The 19,394-nt window shown below is 47.0% G+C and overlaps 1 protein-coding gene across 14 annotated transcripts; it reads right to left on the bottom strand.

The window, feature by feature from the left end:
• Positions 1 to 93: 93 nt before the first annotated feature.
• LOC111252686 (uncharacterized) lies at positions 94 to 19,224 on the bottom strand. 14 transcript variants are annotated; one of them, XM_086992969.1, is made up of 12 exons: positions 15,925 to 18,843; positions 15,193 to 15,523; positions 14,613 to 14,632; positions 7,218 to 14,076; positions 6,412 to 6,889; positions 5,967 to 6,122; positions 5,575 to 5,759; positions 3,523 to 5,228; positions 2,925 to 3,248; positions 2,423 to 2,756; positions 1,816 to 2,081; positions 94 to 1,589 (listed from the first exon to the last, which is right to left on the bottom strand). In XM_086992969.1, the coding sequence occupies exons 5-12, from the start codon at positions 6,868 to 6,870 to the stop codon at positions 1,372 to 1,374; spliced, it is 3,648 nt and encodes a 1,215-aa protein (XP_086849095.1). In that variant the 5' UTR covers positions 6,871 to 6,889; positions 7,218 to 14,076; positions 14,613 to 14,632; positions 15,193 to 15,523; positions 15,925 to 18,843; the 3' UTR covers positions 94 to 1,371. The 14 variants fall into 14 exon arrangements, with proteins under 14 accessions (XP_086849095.1, XP_086849092.1, XP_086849094.1 ...); XM_086992966.1 differs by lacking the exons at positions 14,613 to 14,632; positions 15,193 to 15,523 and having other exon boundaries at positions 15,925 to 17,711; positions 18,062 to 18,843; XM_086992968.1 differs by lacking the exon at positions 14,613 to 14,632.
• Positions 19,225 to 19,394: the final 170 nt, after the last annotated feature.

A 19,394-nucleotide genomic window follows, 5' to 3' on the forward strand; every position in this document is an offset into this window, starting at 1 on the left:
TTTGAGATTGTGAGAACGAAAGGGAGCGAATGAAATTGGTACTCTTGTTATAGTTTGTTAATGGACTCTTAACGCATCCCTCTTGCATCGCTGTCTCTTCTTAACTCGTCTTCTTACTTTTCTTCTTTGTATCCGATATTCGAATCTTGAGAACTCGAGAACTGTCTGGCTCCCAGGAACTCTCGTTTTAGAAATGGCAAGAGATCGGGATCGTGCACGCAAATCGTGCGTTTGCCGGCTTGATCGCAAAAGGTCAACAGACCTTTGGCACCATTAACAAAGTTAAATTATTTACTTGTCTTAGTAAGAAGATGAATGCTGATACTAACGATCGTTGCGCTCTTTCCTGGAGTCGTACCTAGCCCTTTTTCTCAATGAGGCTAAGGGCAGTTAAATCTACAGCCGACAGGAAAAGTATCACTTTTTTTCTGCGACGTGGTTTTGTGCTATTCGCCCGTTCACCGAGATTTTCAGCACCAACACCATTTATATTAGTCATCACAATAATCGTACATTTATAATAACGAGAATAGTATATAATGATATCATACAAGAACAACAGCAACGCTTGGACATTCTACATGTCGTCCCGTATCGTCGATGTTGACCCCTGCTAGATTTACTTGAGCTTGCACGACACCAATCGCTGCGGCGTTGTGTATTTCCGTCACAAAAAATGCCCTCGAAACGGTTCAAACCAATAATAAGAACAAGGAAAATAATAGTTAATAGTAGTAATAACAACCCTATAATTACAAAACTCCTCTGGTTTGAAGTAAGGAATGATTACCATTCAGTCCTACGCGGCCAACAGACTTTTTCAGAGGTTATACTCTATTTTTCCTATTTTGCTATTCCTCTCAGACCATCGTATCCAGAGGTAAACAGATACACCTTCTTTAGGGGATAAATATTCAAGTATGATGACAAGCTCCGTCAATACGTCACGTATTCTATGGCATGGCGCATAACATGTTGATTTCTGTAATTTACGACAATTAGTTAACGGTGATGCCTATTCTTGGTAGCTCCGAAGATATGTGAATATTTTAAATATTCAGGTAGAATTTATACAGGCTGGGCGCGCGGGCTCGTAGAGCAAGGTCGAAGGTTTATTTATGTGGCGCAGAGATCACTAAGGGCGAGAAATGGACTGTGATCTCTAAGCGACGATCATCTCACAAGAAAAAAATATACAAATGACGATCGTTCTTTAAGAAACGCAGTTCCACATGGTAAGGGGTGGCACCATAGGGCAGTCCAAATGAAATCGGTAAATGTTTGTTGGCGGCATGCTCATCCTGTATTTCACATGACATAACGAATTCATTCGGTGAGGTCAGCCACACAACCGATAGCGATTTGCATCGTTCAGTAACGGTGATCCATGAGGGGTTGGGGGTGCCGATTCGGAAACTTGTTAGAGTCATCATTGTTGTTATTGTTGTTGTTGCTCCGACTGAAACCACCGAAGAATGATCCGGCCCCACAAATAGCCGATAAAGCTTCGATTGCGATTCGTTCCTTGTCTCGAAGGTCTTCGGAGTCGTATATTGACAATTGAGGGGGCTGATTCTGGTACTCGGTTTCTAAAAATAGTGCAACAATAGCACGGTACATCGACATTGAACGATAATTACGTTAATTGGCTAGCTCAAAAGAGCAGTTAAGATTTCGCTATGCTTCTTTGTGTATGAAAGGCTGTTTAGAAAAGCATCAACCATCTGAACCTTATAATTTGATCTTTTAAGAACGAGTACAGAATAACTGTTCCTTATTTGCTGCCAACACAGCATCAGCTTTTCTATTACATACCGTTTTTGTGATCTTGGACCTGTTCTTCATGCATTTCGTTGAGCCTGTGGTAGTCCTTTCGACTTGCCCCGTTATTGGAATAATTTGATGCAGTCTGTAGTGCATGTCCATTGCGCTGTAATCCATTTTGGTGTGTTGCTCGTGAACCGGCCAACTCCCTGGCCTCTCGCATATCTGACACCTCGGGAATCGGCGCGCCATGTTCATGCATAGAATGATGCAGCATTTTAACGTAATCACCAAAACCCATCTGACATGTTTCGCATCTGCAAAACAAATAATAGTATATTATAATGCATCTTACTAGAAATCATTTAGACTATATTTTCTTGCTGGTGTTGTAGTTTTAATTACAGTTTATGGTACCACTCTATAGTACAATAGACACAGAGGCAAAAGTTTTTTTCGTGTACACCTTACGGATATGAGGTTATAGCTTGAAGAGCCAACAGGTAGATTTGGCTCCATTCAAAAAAAAGGCCAACCCTATGACCAGCAGAGAACATTGGTCTCCCTACACAGGCTACTTTTGGTAGCCGAAACGAAATTTGTTAACGATTAAGCAGAATTAACGTGGCTATGAGCTAAATTACGCAAAGTTACCCACCGGTAGACCTTGGTATCCTCCTCATCTTCGTATACATCGCCGTTTTCATCACGGTCTCGATCGGTTGCTCCATCCCTTTGACGATCCCTTTCCGCACGTCTCGCTAGCCCCAGCATTGTCATTTCTTCAAATTGGCTTCGATTCATCGAGCTCATACCACCGCCAGTTCCAGCCACCCTTGTAGTGCCATCCAGCGGGGACACACCGCTTCCAGTTGTTGTCACGTCTGAGCTTTCAGCTGTTCGCAGAAGCAGCAGGGTTTTTTGCCGGGACGCCGCTGAACAAGGACATTGTGATAGGTGCCGTTTGTACACTTGTAGGGACGGGAATGTGGCTGTGAATGGAAAACAAACGAGTTATTCTGAAAAAATTTCGTCAGCAGCTTTCTGAGATAGTTTGACTGGTTGCCACTAGTCACTGTGGATATACATTTGACTTTTCAACACAATCTGTACGAATCGGTAATTGTGAAGGCATTTGCGAAAGACAGATTTTAACCCACCTGAGCAATCTCTACATTGCAGCTGCTCTGGACCTTTTCCGTCAAGGTAGTCCTCACCCCAGCCATCAACACCTCCAGTGGCTGGTACCTTAATCAATTCTGGAGTTGGGGTGGCCGTAGGCGAATCTTTGTCTTTCTTTTTCCTTCGACGGTAACTCTGCTCCTCGCGACACTCATCAAGCATATGCTTACGTAACGACGCCTGAGACGGAAAGCTCTGTCCGCAAGTGCTACACTCTGAAGAACCTCCATTGTATGTTGAGCGAGCGGAGCGTCTCTGGGGTCGATCTTCAGGTTTACGCTTGCGTCTTGGGTCCTCTTTGCCTGTGTGAAGAGAATAATCATGTAATATCACGAAAAATAATATATGCAAAAGTCTTTTTAAAAGTCCATCTCGTCTGATCAGTTGTTCAACATATAGCAAATACTTAGAGGCGGTATAAACTTATACTCCACGATTTAGGTGCAACCTTGTAGCAACTTAAATACAGTACCTCATATTCCCTCCAAAATTTACCATTATTTTGCTGTAAACTGCGCTTGGACTGAAGACCCTTGCCAATACAACCTAACTACGGGTAGATTAAATGTTGCTTACCATAATCGGTTCCGTTGAGTGGTCCTCCCATTGTTGAGCTTCCGTCATCACAACGCTTTGTGTTAAGCACGGGGCCAAATTTGCGCTGTTTAATCTGACGAGGTGAAGATGGTCTTTGGATACCGAGACTAGTCACACCTTGCGCTTGGCCGCATTGCACGATGTGACTATGCAGATCGGATGTCCTTCCGAACATGCGAGAGCACTTAGTACACTTATGTATCCCTGACGTACTCCGAACGACAGCCGGTGTCGTAGATTGCCCTAAAATACCAGACGGTCGCATATTTGCTCCAAACTGCATAAGAAGTTCGGGAGGTGCTGAGGAGTGGCCTTCCAGCTCCAAGTGTGTTGCGACTACGTTCGGATGATTGGTCATCTTGTGTTCTGTGATCTCTCTGAGCGAGGTTGCCGTACAACTGCATACCTGGCATATAAACAGCGTTAGCGATTCTCGTTTGATTTCTTTCTTGACAACAGGGTTAAGACCAAGACAAGCACCTAAAGCGATTTGTTCCTCTCCGGGAGGCGCTGCCGACTCCGGAGCTACTAAACCAGCAGAGATTGGGTGTGCCGTCAACGCAGCGTTTGTTGATGAGAGCGCCGGCCGATTTGCATAGATTTGTACAATATGGGTGATATCCAATGTCGGTGGGAAATTGTTCACAAGCCATGGCATGCAGTTATTTGCTTCGACCCGTTCAGGCTCGAATGCCGAAGCTTGGCTTGAGCCTGGCAAACGGCCGTCGATATGGTACTGCAAATTTTCCGAAATTCGGTGACCAAGGGTGCGATAGAATTCTTCCTCGGATGGTGAGCGCTGATTATTGCTACTGTTGCTACTGCTTACAGCTCGAGATTTTTGCTCTTGTGGTGAGCGTTTATCGAGCTGCTTGATGTGCACAACGGTATTGTGCCTTTGCAGGTTTACCAGCGACGTAAAACTCTTGTTGCATTGTTCACAGCTGACTGTCGTATCGATAGGGCGATCTGGTCTACTCTCTAACGCTACCCCACTGGTACCGGGCTCGCTTTTCACATGAACCCCGCCACTGATGGCGCTATTACCTCCACCAACACCTCCACTAGCTCCAGCTGTCTGTGTGAGCTGTAATGAGCAGTTTCCATTTTCCTTATCATTTATCAGACGCATGTTCTCCGAATAAGTTTTATTGTGTGCTTGGAACAGATGCTGTCCCAACGCGCCAACATCTGGCAGAAGTATGTCGCAGTACGAGCAGATATGATTAGAATCTGGGTGGGTGCTTGTTTTATGTATAACCCACTCATTCGATGAAAATTTGCGATTACATACACGACAGGTGGTATCGACAGCCTCGTGGAGGCGCTCATGTGTTCGCGCTTCCTGACTGCCGATAAAAATCTTGCCGCAATGGCGACACGACAGAGACTTCTTATTTGCGACGGACGAAGTGCCCATCGGCGTTCCCGTGACTTGAGTTGTTGAGCTGTGGCCTGTCCGGCCATTGCTTGATGAAGCATTGCTCGCGCCGTTCGTCGCCCCACTAGTAAGACCGTGAGCCGTTTGCTGATGGCGCAACAAACTCTTCCGATCTGTAAAGGCACTACTGCACTTGCTGCAGGCCACTCCATTTGCCGCCCGCTTTTCTTTGCCTGTCGTGTGGGTCTCCATGTGCTGACGCAGCTGTTCTCGTTGTGCGAAGAGGTTATTGCAAACGTGACATCTAAAATCGGAACAGACCAACAATAGGCGACAAAAGACAAAAGTTGTAAAGTATTGTATGTCTATATGCATACTTGTGTGTATGCGTACGTAGGAAAAAAACCGCAGCGTCCGAAGACCTCGAAGTGTTATAGAGGTTCTAGGCACTCATTCGGTGTAGCTGGCAGGCTTTGAGCAAACTGTCACCATGTGTTGAACCGGTTCATGCATCCTGTAATTACGCTACTTTGAATGTTTTCTACTAGAACAAAGTGGTTTGCATTTTTAAAATATCTTTTAGTGAGTTTTAAAGTTTTAAAATATCTAGTCCACGAGATTAATCTTCATAAATGAGGAAATGCACGAACCTGTACAGATGATCTCCATTGCGCATAGTACTACTTTGCGCTGCTTGAATTACTTGTAGATGGATACCACAATTGGTGATATCCGTCGCTGTCAAGTACTTGTAGTTAATGTGACAGCGAAGGAAGTGCCGTTTCAATGAGAAGACGTGCCGGTAAACCATAGCACATATATCGCACTTAAATACCTGACGGAATAAAAATAAAGGTAGTTGGCATTTCTGTTTCTCGCACACGCATGATAATAATAATGGTAATAATTATCGTAATAATTGAAAGCCATGCTCAGTGGGAGATGGTTTTTTGACAGCACATAATATCGACAACTTTCCCAGTTATAAAAAAACAATTGCTATTTTCTTAGGTAATAGTGAGCATACGATTAGATGTCTTACTTTGAATACTCCAGTACGAGCATCTCCTCGTTGCTGTACATGTATTGGCAGTAACTGGAATTGGTATTCTCCCGGGAGGTGAGGAGGCTCAGCCTGATCCTTTTGCCCATTGGTCCCGTTTGTCGAAGAGGCTGTTGCATTACCGCCCCGAATGCTCTGCGAATAGTGCAAATAGACAGGACGGTGAGCTCGAAGTTAAAACAACAGTAACTTTCAGATAATGAAATCTAACTTGAGGGTTTTTTTTTCTGTTTAGGCACGTAGGTGAAGATCCAACATACTCGTCCTTCGACACCTTCTGCAAAGAATTTAGTTCCCAACAGTAAAAGTCTGTTTTCAAGTGAAGGTCCTATAAAAAAAAAAAAAAAATGGTTTGGCTTGATGTTAGTTGTGTACCACAAAATCTGTCTTTCTTTTTTGATAGGACTTAGCCTATATCGCTCACCTCTTCAACGTCATCGCCCTCCTCCTCGATTGAACCTTCTCCGCGCATCTCATGTCCATCATCAGTTTCCTTCCATTTGGGGCCCTGAACCATCGTCTCTCCATTAACTACTTCTCCATCGTGATGTCTGTTAACAATATGGCCGTTATTATCAATTACTACTGCAACATTGTTTTCGTTATGTAGGCGAAGCTGACTTGTACCGTCCCGCTGTAAGAACTTTTGACGTAGAGTTTGTTGCTGCTGCTGTTGTCCATTTTGAGGATTCAGGTGATTTTGTCGGCAGCTATGAAGATGCTGAGAATGACCGTTGCTCGTGCCGGGTCCTCCCGCGGCGCCCGCAGAGACGTGATCTTCTTCGCACGAAATTCCACCATCAACGGACTGCACGTCCACTGCGGTCTCTGTGCAGGTCAGCTCGTCGATCTCCATGGTATCGCCAGCAGACTCCATGGCCATTCTGTTGCCAAGTCGTTACCTAGAAAAACAGACAGGGACAAAGATTATTAGGAGTACATACTGCATGGCGCGTAACATAAATGATACACTTGGTTAGACTGAAAACAAACAACAAGCTCCACTAATGGAACTTCAACCGTCGAGTCGAATAAATAATGCACCATTGTCTATAAATATAAATAAACATCTGCACGAGTCACTCATAGTGAACGTTGAAACCACTCATGTTGATATATAATAGATACATGTAGCAAGTACAAGAATATCTGATTAATGAACAAATAGATCTGCCGTATTTTGTAAACTGAAAATCAGCAAAAGCAGAAATGATTACACAGATTACACACAATTTGCAAAGTTACTTTAAGTTCCTTTGTCCCAGTATCATCGCCAAGCTCAAGGCATAGTCTATTTTTACTACGTGCACTCTTCTCTGCCGCCATTGTGTCATTTTCTTACCGCTCCGATCAAAATTAATGCACAACGACGTGAAACAAGTTGACAGTTAAGGAAAATAGTAGCAGAATTCTTGCGGTTTCCGAATATAGTAGCTTGCTTGACCAGACTCTTGTCGACAGCTACTCTGAAGTTCTGCTCTGGGACCGATAGCTGAGAGTCGTTTTTGCAGCGCCGCCTTCGAAGCATCAGCTGTAGATTATCCAAAGAACGCCGAGGGGCCAGAGGTGAGCGTAACAGAAGCACAGAGTCGCTCTACGTGACTGGTTAATCAGCTGCTGTTGCCCGTTCCTCAGCAGCCGATATTCTCTATTCTATCCAGTCACATTTCAAATAGTTTTATGTCGCTGGATAGCCTAATAAAATCAGTGTAATTCAAAAGACGATGTTCAGGAGTAGATTTTCGAGCTTCTGCAGTGCATTAGCAAAAAAGCAAGGTACAGGCTTGCAATTAAAACTTTTAACGTTTAAAAATTCGTTTAAGAAGAATTAGGTACGGTCTAGTGGCTCTGATAACTCTGCCAACAACGGCGATTATGACCCTCTATATATTGGCCAGTTGCGTCACATATGGCTGAAAGGTGTGCGTACACGTTAGCGACACTTGTTTTATCAAGCGTATCTCTCCTCAACATCTGCCTTGAGTTCGATGTGACGCTAGCCCATTTACAAGTATCACCAATCACGCATCGTAGACCATTTCGCGCTTGACACAAATCAATTCATAAAACAGGATGATGATGATGAACTGAAGCCAACGCATGCATCTGTGCTTCCAGCTTGGCGGTTATTCTTTTCTTGCTGTATTTGTACTACGCTAAGTTTGGTTGTGTTATGATTTGTTCAACACCGGTCCTCTACCTTGAATTGCATACTACCTATTTGACAATTCCCACGACGATTGTTGCTCACTGCCTGACCTCTCTGAAGCTGCTGTTGACTGTGGCAGCAGAGGCGGCAGCAGTAATAGAAACAGGCGCCAACTGAATAGTCACTCACGCACAGAACCGCCACTCTTATCACTATGATCATCGCACCATTATTATCATTCTCATCATCAACACCACCGCCATCATCATCATTATTATTGGCATCATGAGGCAGGTCGCCGGTTAGTAGTGTTAGTGGTTCTCTGCCACCCCACTCTTGCTGCGGCCGCCATCGCACATTGGTGTGTGACTCTGTTTTCTGTCTGTCTCTGACGGACTCCCTCCGTGTCTGCTTATCTCGCATAAGCGGCGGCGGCGGCGGCGGCGGCGGCAGCAACATCATCCACAACAGGATTAGCGTAACTCTCTGTTGCTCTCGATAGCCAACAGCCGCCGCCAGACTGGCTCAAACACTCGCTCACTCAGCGGCCGGCTGCTTTAGCTGAATAGCGAAACGTCGTCATCCTTTAAATAATCGCCGCAGGAGAGAAGAGAGCCATAGTATGAAGCAGCGACTGGCTAAAAATCACTGCTACCGTCATCAGGACACGCACGCACGCACGCACGGCGTACCATCACCGCGGAAGCATAGGGGAGAAGCGTAGAGTGCTGCTAGTATAGCGCGACCACTGTCGAATAAAGCTAAGTGCACGGACGAACGGACCTTCCAGTGGCAAGTACGCCTTCTACCGTTCTAGCTGGTGAACGTATAGCTACAAGTATTAGCGTGTTTCGTAGGCTATGTGGCTTCCGCGATCATACCGATACCGTAGGGACGAGGGAGAAGTGACAATAGAACGAGAGTGGCCGCAGCAGCAGCATCAACAAGACATTGTCGACGTACATAAGAAATATGACGACGACGATAACGAAGTCATCTTTAAACACCATAAGGGTGACCAATGCGAACTGTCATTAACGAAAAATGAGAACGACTCAGCCTTTTTCGTTGCAGATCTCGCTGCAAAGGTACTGCCCGCCGTAGGGACGCGGCGTCGGCGTATTACCGCTAACTAGTGCTAGCTAGTTCCTAGTAGTTAACCAGTTGCTAACTGTTCCGCTACACGACAGCCTCGGAAACGCTCTGTCTGATAGTTTGGGTAGATAACGTAACAGTTAGTATCGGTACTCGTAATGGTTGTAGACGGTGGCCGTCGTGGATGGTGAGAATCGCGCCGACATTTGAGCGATGTTTTCACACAATGACACGCGCGCACCGACCGACCGACCGACAGACAGACAGTCGCACAGCGCTTTACACGTCGCCACAGCGCTGAGCGCTGAGATGGAGCGATATCATTGTGCCACACGATGATAGCAGCAGCGGCTGCAGCAGCCGAGAAGGCGACGAAGAATGAGAACACGGTTTCAGTTACTGTTGGTCGCTGTCCAGACGCGACGTTTCACGCCGACGACATCAGAGACTGAAGCGTGCGTCTTGACCCAAACAAACGAGTCAGCAAAGACGATGTCAATAACTGTAACACAATGACTGTATAACTCATTGAATATACATGATTATGCTAGTATTGTGGATTCAAAGCACTCCGCGAGTCCCACCGGCACAGAGATCATCACCCAGATATGACCTATAGATCTACTATATATTTATATCGAAGATGCTTCGGGCTGTCCCATAATTTTGGCTCGGTGGGCCACTTAGATATCCTACAACACTATCTACTTTATTCAAATGCACTCATAAGTAGAGATCATTATCATTGTCGCACTCGACGCTTTTAACACAGCTTCGAAATGAATGTTTTGTATTACAAGTCCGGTACTGCCTTAATTGAACATTTCTTCAGACTTAATACTTTTACCATCACTACTGCTACTGCTGCTGCTGGGTTCGATAGTAGCAGGCGTAATTAAATTGTCGACTGGCCACGGCGAAAACGGGTCTATGTCGTAACCAGCCCGTGTCAACTGGAGACACTATTAGCCACGGCAGACAACCGCCATGTTGCTACACACACTGATTCACATCTATCACACGTAGTACAGTTTACGGAATATGTGCAACTAACTTCAGTCATAACTTTCCAAGGGTTTCTTCAAGCAGCCTAACACGCTCCGTGTGTAGGGTAACACTTTGGTACTATTACACGTACTCGCTTGGCCAAAGCACAGACCCGTTGAAGATGGAAAGACGAAAGCAGACCGTGGCAACATATTTACCTCACTAGGAACACAGAAACAATATCAACAGGCACTCCGACGCGCCATCGATCGACCGACTGCATTGCTCTGCGCTATGCGGTGCTCCACTTAATTCTACCTACAGATGCATCACCGTAACAACTGCACCGACGATGACGACGACGACGACAAAATCCACGACTACGTCAGTAGTCGGCTGGACAACTGATGTGGGCTGTTGATGTTTTCGAAGTTGCCCTGTACGGCCTCTCCTTACCTGTCTCTTTTATTCAGACTATTCACGAGTCCTATGCAATTCACCCTTCGCCTATCCGCCTCCGCTACACCGTAGGGACCCCATCGGGTGTTGTAACTAGCAATTGCACATCACACACTTTAAAGTGCCTATCGCGAACCGTCTCCACGGAGTGAACAGTAAAGCGCTGTATAGGACAACGGCGTTACAGCATCATCCACAACACTCCCGTGATGTCGATGTATTATATATTCAATCGCCGCGACGAAGGTTGCGGTCGTGATGTTGATCCGTGGGCGATAGTCTCGCTCGTTTTCTCCCAGTCTCTGCCGGGACGACCAGTTAAAACAGGGTCCGGTCTCCAACAAGTTGCTACTGCTGCTGCTGCTGCTGCTGCTGCTGCTGCTGCTGCCGCTGCTGTGAGCGGTACAAGTTCCCGTCAACTTGCTTTTCTACATCCACTGCCGCACTGAGAGACACACAAACCACCGAGATGGATAGACGTGCACACCAAACAAAGAAAAACCAGTTAGCGACTAGTTACTTGTTGTAGTAGTAGTAGTAGTAGTAGCAGCAGCTATCGTCGTGGACGAGCGGAGAAACAGCGATGAAACACGCACGGCTAGAAGCCGGCCCCTGACTGCTCGTAGCATTCACGGTGGCCGCAGTCGACTTTGTTACAAACAGCTCCGACTCATTGTGAGTGTATAACAGCACCGTGCCGCTGGCAGCCAGATTAAGAGTTTCGGCCGTGTCGCGACAATCGTCAACGCTTGCCGTTGCCGCAGCTGTTACTGCCACCGCCGCAGCCGTCTTTTGCAGCTATTCCCCTCTAATACAACGCAGCACAGCTACGGCTGCTGCGATCACCACTACCACCACCATCACGACGACACCACCACCACTCACTACTGCTACCACTAGTCGGTCCCGTCTGCCCGAGCTAGTGCTGCACAACAAACAGTTGAACCACCGACAGCAGCAGCGGCTGCTGCGGCGCGGCATCCAGAGCTCCCTCTGCCTGAACGCGCCAAGGTGGCAGTCAGCCAGGAAGCAGCGCGTTCAAGGCGCCGCCACTATCGCTTTTACTACGACTGCTGGTGACCAATGCTGTTAGAAATTGGTGGCAGCAGCAGAGCTGCTCCAGACCACTGCAACGTTCACGCAACACACACACAGTGCACAAGGCTTCTGCTCGATGTACCACTGCTCTACCCGCTGCAGTAGCAACAGCAGCAGCCGCAGTGACATCCGCGGCGAACAGTTCGATAGCAGACAGACAGACAGAGAAGATGCAGCAATGGCTACGAACTCATTTGTTCGCTGATCGTCAGATGGCGCCCCATGCGATTGGCTCCCTTGCAGCGGCTTCCTCTGCCGCTTAGTTCCGAGCGCGAGCGGACGACGGGTGCTGCTGGTACGCGGCTACCGCTAGGTGGCGGTGCTGTCGCTAGTCGTTCTTATTGCACTGAGCGCGCATCAGCGCAGTAGCAGAGAAGCGGCTCTACGCCACTATCGTGGGCTCCTGCCTGTTGGCCGTCTGAAGAGGTTGAGATAGACCAGAACACGCCAGGCTCTGGAAGGGAACAGGCACCCCCCAATGCGAGTTCTCTGCCTCGTCGTTACAGCGACCGTAAGAAGAGATCAACCTTTGCGTCGATGCGAAATTTCCATATTAGCAGTGCAGGTTTACTTGTTTGCACAAACGAGCTGCTAAGCCGATATTGCGAAGCTGATAATGGTCGACGATTGCCTTGTCCTTTCAGTGCCATTGACTGGTTGAGACAGCGAGTCCTGACAAATCAGAACCTCAATGGAGAAATATGTCCTGCTCATTCTAGCTGAGACAAAGGGATCCTCACAGATCCAGATGCCAGGGCTGCTCCTCTGACAAGAGTGAATGGCTCCAACAGTGGAAAATGGCGCGAGGAACATGTTGAAGCAGCCGAGCAAGACACACTGATTAGGCCATGAAAAGTATAAATGTATGCGCTTTTCTGAGATTCTGATATGATAAAAGGTTAAGGGTGTGACAAATGAACTCTGGCTTAGGAACTGCTGCAGGTTTCGAATTTGGCACCTTTGCTAATGATAACATGTGGCCCCCACAATATAAAATTATTGTAAACATTGTCGTCACAGGACACAAATAATCCGCCTGTATTTATATGTAATATTTCAAAGTATACCAGAACTAAGGATATACTGAAGGAAAACACAATGAGAAAAAAGAAACTGGAAAAAGAAAAGACTGAATCCCTATAAGTTAATTAAAAAGCTTTAAAGAATATGAGCATTTTATTCTGAGTGCATTAGTTCTTTGAAAGTACACGCACGAGATGTGGTTTTCCATAAACAGCGGAACTGGTGTGCTAGTATTGTACTATTAGGTAATTTAACCTAAGCTATTGTCATGGCACAAAGAGCTACGGTCAAAAATCTTTCTTTAATTCTGCTCGAAACATTAACCTGTAGCCCACCGTGTTCGCTGACGTCACGCAACTCTCCGCCGCAGGGGATATGTGATCTGAGATCGCTTAGAGGACCGAACGCACATAGAAAATTCAGTCAAGCTGGTTAACAAACTATGCCAAGACCACGGTTATATTTTACGATTGCTATTGACTGCATATTTTGTACTGATTATAAAAGTTACGTATAAAGTTGCCTAAATTGATGGCCTGCCGCGGTGGTAATGCCCCAGGGTAGGATGTGTGCGTACTTTTGTATGTTTAGCGGTTCTTAGCAGGTAACGAGCTCAGTAAAGAGTTTATATATATAAATAGCTTCTATTTTAGATATTACAGTTTGACACACCGCTTATACAATGGGAAAACGTTTCCACGAAGACAGTTCGAAAGAATTCGTTAAATATGCACGATAAAGCTATAATATAAACCGATAAAGGTACAATGAAAACCGATGTGACGATTTCTTCTAATGAGCGTTCATTGCTAGCTTGTGCATTCAACACTTCTGTGCCTAACTAGGCAACCTGTTTGTCAACCGTAACCGATATGTTCTGCGATTTCGTTTTCCTCACGGTTTACCCCCCCCCCCCCCCGCCCGCTCCTACACTATGTGTTCGGCCATCTGTAACATATATGTATACATATATTTGTATTATAACATCATATTTCTTCTCACACGATTCTTGTTCTTGTCATGAGACGGCTGCAAGTTCGAGGCGCATCCGAAGGCTATTGCAGAAGAGCTAGCAGTTCGCAAGCTCACTCTACGATCAACGGGCGGTCCGTCAGTCAACAGAAGAGCTGAGAACGATTGGCCAAAGTCGACTCAGTACTTTCTTCTCTAGTTCCTCCCAATCGTTTTCCGCTACTGCATTAACACCGATTGAAAACTTACGTGCAACAGTATTGACAGCCTGGACTCCTCACATTCTTTACACTGGATACACTGGAACTGAAAGCGATCGAATAAGCTAAGTTTGACTGGCAGAGTAAACATTTTCTACTAATTTCAACAAACTAGAAGGCATACCGATAAATAAAATACATTTACAGTAATACATTTTACGGTTGATGGAACATAATACAATGAAATCTAACGGAGTCAGTGGAGTCACGAAGCTAACCCGCCATCATCGCTGCCGTCATCGGCACCACCACTGTCGTCTCATGCGATAAAAAAAACTGCGCGGTACAGAGAGGAGCATCCGACCAATGACTACTTAGTCTATCACTAGCCGAAGACACTTTTGGCTTTTCCTGCATGGATGTTGTTCTTTCTAGCCGACGAACTGTAGTCCACAATATTGAAGTGCGCGGAGACAGACAAAAAAAAATCAGACAGAGACAGACAGGAAGAGAGGCAAACGTCGAAAATTTCAAATCGAATTCTCATTATATCACACAGAGTCAGCCATCGTCGTTTGTTTACTCATCGTAGCAGCGGACAACACACAAACCCATTGGAGACCGATGTTACGAAGGACGTACGTTTGTTTTCCACGAGATACCTTCAATGATCGAACAGAAAAAGACAAATAGTACCTTCGTCAGGGAGAAAAATGCGATACATGCGTCCAGTAGAAATAAGCTATTAAAAAACGTCAGCGAACGCAGTATACTGGGTGCCTCAGGCACACGCAGTTACTGAGAATGATCTGCACGAGGGGCCGAAATGCTAAACCCTCCCCTCCCCCCCCCCCATGTACGGCGTACAAGATAACGGAATAGTTAAACTCGGGATGCTTGTTAATGCTATTTAGTAGCAAGTATTGTGTGATCGGCAACATTAAGACTGGCTGGCATGAGCTCACTTGTGGCACTACGCACGCTGGGGTGATACAAAGAGGAAGGATGACCCACAGACAGCCCCTCACGTAATTCTATAAATGTTGTGCAGGAGGAATTTTAGCAAAGTAGCATATACTGATATGATACAAATAATACTAGTACACTATATATTACCGCATGACCATGGTCAAACTGTGGAGCAACATTGAATACTATGGATTACTGTGATGAGCCTACGACTGCGACTACAGCCACTCTTAGTACTGAGAGAATGGACTACCGGGACGAAGAGCTGCAGCGCACCGACGGTTTGTTTGTAGCTTGCTTGCCGTTGCTGCTGCTGCTGGTAACAGCAGTCGGTCGCAGAGTGGCTCGCCAGCTTCCCCACGATTGCCGCCGCCATGTTGAGGAGGAGAATAGGCCACAATGCGCGTTTGCTATTCAGCGGGAGGCAGCATGCCATTGCGGCAGACCGGCTACTGCCTGCTGTGGGCCGAATTAGAGTCAGCGTCACCGGGCCAGGTAAACAGGCCCCGAGGGAACCATGATCGACGACCAGTTGGACTCAACAACAACAGGAACGGCAGCAGCGAGCGTGCGTACAACAGCATCTGTTGACAACAGTAAACACACATATATACCTACTGGTAATCACCGCCACCTGTTGTTTTGAAGCGCCTCAGTTCCTAGCTAACTGTTGTTGTTAATATAGCGGCACGATTCAATCATCTTACAATCGCCCTAGAACACGCACACGCACATAACTTAAGAAAGAACTCAGACATCTTGAAGTGGTCGTACTATTAGTAGGAGGGCAAATAGTAGAACGAAAACAGCAACAGCAGCACAACAACTGCACTAGAGCCCAATATGGTGCCGGCAGCACAGAGTCGCGGTGATAGCGAAACACACGTATGAAGTGAGCGTTTGGTCACTCATCGTGCATTTGCAGAGGATCTGTACAACTCCGTAGAATCGAAGCAGGTGGTCTTGGTAATAGTGCGATACTTACTTGTTGATCAACACTTCCTCGACAAACCGTTTGAACCAGTGTCACCTGGGCAACTGCATCGCCTCCAGTTATCACTTATACACACGCACACGATGCTGTTGACGTCCACGGTGATGCTACTTGTTATGCTGCTACTGAACTTTTAGAAAGTCGTCGAATCTCGCACGACTCTATTTTTGATAGCACAAGTCTGCACCAATCGGCTAGAAGAAAAGTCCACAACGACTGGCGATGTCGTCGTTACATGGAATCGACACGATAGCGCCCACTATTGGACACGATCACCATCCATCTGGGTAATGGGAGTGTGGGCTCACGGTCGGTTACGGCAGACGGAGCGGTACACGAGCAAGCTTACTCTGCACTTTCGGGCACGCACACATCTAGTTACCTTGGGCCCAGGCTGAACTATTGCCTTGCGACGGCTACGTCTTTCCAAGTGCTTCAGTCAGTCAGTGGCCGTACTACGGCTGGCCAGCCCCTCTGCTGTGGCCGTTTCGCTGGCTCTGACTGTCTATCGACTGGCTGCTTAGTGTTTCACTGCGACAATGTGTTCATTCCGCTAAACCGCTCTTCTCGAACCATTCGCTCACTTAGAGAGAACACGCAGTTATTTACAGACACCGAGGGCGAGCAGGTGTTGTCGTTGTCGTTACTGTAACACTAATAAATAATGATGGTGGCAGCAGTACTGACCAGTGAACAATCTGTCTGTGCGCACCCCGGGGGGAAAGGGGTTGCAAGGTGTGTGGCACTTAAAGATTAAGAAAAAAAGACGACAACGAGGCGTTTCACGACGACGCAGACAAAACGGGTTCGGTAGAACTGTCGCAGCGGCTGTATGCGCAACCTGTCTTCGATGCTCCGGCAAACACTTGTTGAGTCCTATTGCCGTCCACGAACAAATACAGCATCGGCAACACTCGTTCGTCGTCAATGAGCGAAGCCTTTAGGCGATTTCTTCTAACGGCGAGTAACTTTAGTCAGAGATGTCCAGCGAACGGCGACTACATAGCCACAATGTCTACGGCTGCTGGTGCTTCTCCAGCCTTGTCCACTGCCGCTGACCAGTAATAGTCGAAATATCAGCAGTATAGCTAATAGCAGTAAAACAAAGGCACAGTATTAATGCTTAGCGTTCTGTTTCTGTATTTTTGCTGCCGTTGGCCAACGCTTTGTTGCTTGAACGGCTGGCGAGTGACGAGCAGTTTAAGCGACACTCCCTCATATAGACAGACGCTTTACGTATAGTGCACCGTCACTACGGAGAAACGACAGTCCGCTTGTCGCTCACTAAACCGGTCCGGGCTCGTTCTGTTGGTCTATAGCACTGCAGACTATAACAATAATAATAGTGTTATAACTCTAAAGCTGACAGCCTGCTTGTTTCCCGCCTTGCCGTTGGTGACACCACCACGACGACGACTACGAAAAGGACGGCGAGAGCTGCCACCGACATCAGCAACAGTATTAGCAATATTAGTGGCTGTAGCGCTGCTTTTCTACTGCCCCAATCGCTATCCTGCGTCCGCGATGTGTGCGTGTATGTGGGGCGCAGTTATCGTGGACATTCGACTAGCCACAGTCCCCGCGATCGCAACGACGTTGCCTCTAACGGCGGCCGCCCGCGACAAGTGCACCACTAACGACACAGTTCTATCAACAGAAGCCGCACGAGCACGACGACGACGACGACGACGACGACGACACTGGATTCGGGGCAGCGAAAATACCGCGACAAGCAGGGCATAGACGCACAAATACTAACTGCAATAGTCAGACATGGCCTACGCCAACGAAAAATATTACGTTATGGACAACGTACGCGGAAAAGTATTTCTGTTGAAGAAGGATTCAATCACAGAGTCTGCCAAGAAGATTAGATGCAATAAGTTCTGGTTGTCAGACACGCATGCGCTAGATAAGTATCCCGAGCGACTATAAACACAGTTTCACCTGGATCGAGACTGGTCTACGACTACAGCCACCACTACATTATATAACCGCTAATCTCTAAGCTGAGCCGAATGCGGGACACACATGACTAGTTCAAAAGAGAGTCTACGGACTTTGCTCATCGATATTTGACACGTTGTTGTAGGTAGTGTGTACATTTTTGTTTACCATCAATACCTACTCAAAACTGATAGTTCTTCAGCGCAGAACGCACCACCTGTAGTCAGTTGTGGTTTGTGCCGCGTGAGAGAGCAACGCTGACGATACAACCGGGAGGCAGCACTGTCCTGCCTTTTGACACTCTTCTTCGTTGAGCGTTTATTTCTTTCTACACTGAGCTGTTGCTATCGTCGTCGGTGACGACGCATCACAGCCTACAGCAGCAGAATCAGTGCTGCTGTTGCTGCTACATATGGATGTCGTTGAACAGGGTAGTTAAGAAGAGAGAAAGAGAAGGCGACAGCTGGAGACTGTAACACTGCAACAACAGCAGCAGCAGGAAACTGCGAACTTGTGTCTCTTCGTTAGCACATCCCCCCCCCCCCCGCTAGTCAGTCTCTGTGCGGGTTACCGTTTCGCAGTGGGATCCACAACGGACCAGAGCGTTTTTAAGACTGAACAAGCAAGCAATCAATGTCCGCAGACTAGTGGCAAGTAGGAACTAGTGGCTGAAACAGAGTTACAATGAGGCACTTTGCACCGTTAACAGCTCACCACACTGACCGCTAGCTCCCTTGGGTAAAAGTAGATACACACCACACAGTTCCCGTGTACTATAAGAACAGGCTGTTTGTCGATATTGATGACACATACAGATGCACACGCAGAATGTGTTTCAGTCCCTCTGCCGGTGTCTATCTACCCACTACAGTGTATCTATCTCTGCTAGGCCGCTGCAGCAGTAAAAGCGATCGATCCATCTGGTTCTACCGTCCCCCCGAAGCAGCAGCTGTAGCAGTAGAACTTGATCTGTACAAGCGCGTGCACACACCGCCACTTTGCCACCAGCACCAGCAGCGGAATCACACACAGAGTGTCGGTTTCCCTGCGTGTGCAGCTCACTCCGCCGCTGCCGCCGGTCGGCGCAGACAACAGCAGCAACGATATTACGACCAGCAGCAGGGGTAGCGTAGGCACCGTTTGCCACCGTACCATGCCAATGGACTCACTCATTCACTCACGAAAAAAAAGTAGACTAATTCACTTACAGAGAGCGAGCGCACACAATCGCTAACAGCGGCAGGCTGGCTCAACCAGTGGCCGCCAAACTCACAACTCCCGCCACAGCTCAACGCAGCAGCAGCAGCAGCAGCTCAATTCAGCGCCATCAGCACTATCGCCATCATCTTTACCGCGATCACTAACAAAAATTGTTATTATTAAGGTTAATTGCTGATTGCCATACTGGTTCGTAAGTTCGCTGGACAAATCCTAGACCAGTCGAGTTGGCTAGACTACTTGCGCGACAAGTCTTCGATGCTATACCTAACAACAAGTAATATCAGGGTCTCGTT

The sequence above is a fragment of the Varroa destructor genome, unplaced genomic scaffold (assembly GCF_002443255.2).
Source record: "Varroa destructor unplaced genomic scaffold, Vdes_3.0 BEIS01000006.1, whole genome shotgun sequence".
In the NCBI taxonomy this organism is placed as follows: Eukaryota; Metazoa; Arthropoda; class Arachnida; order Mesostigmata; family Varroidae; genus Varroa; species Varroa destructor.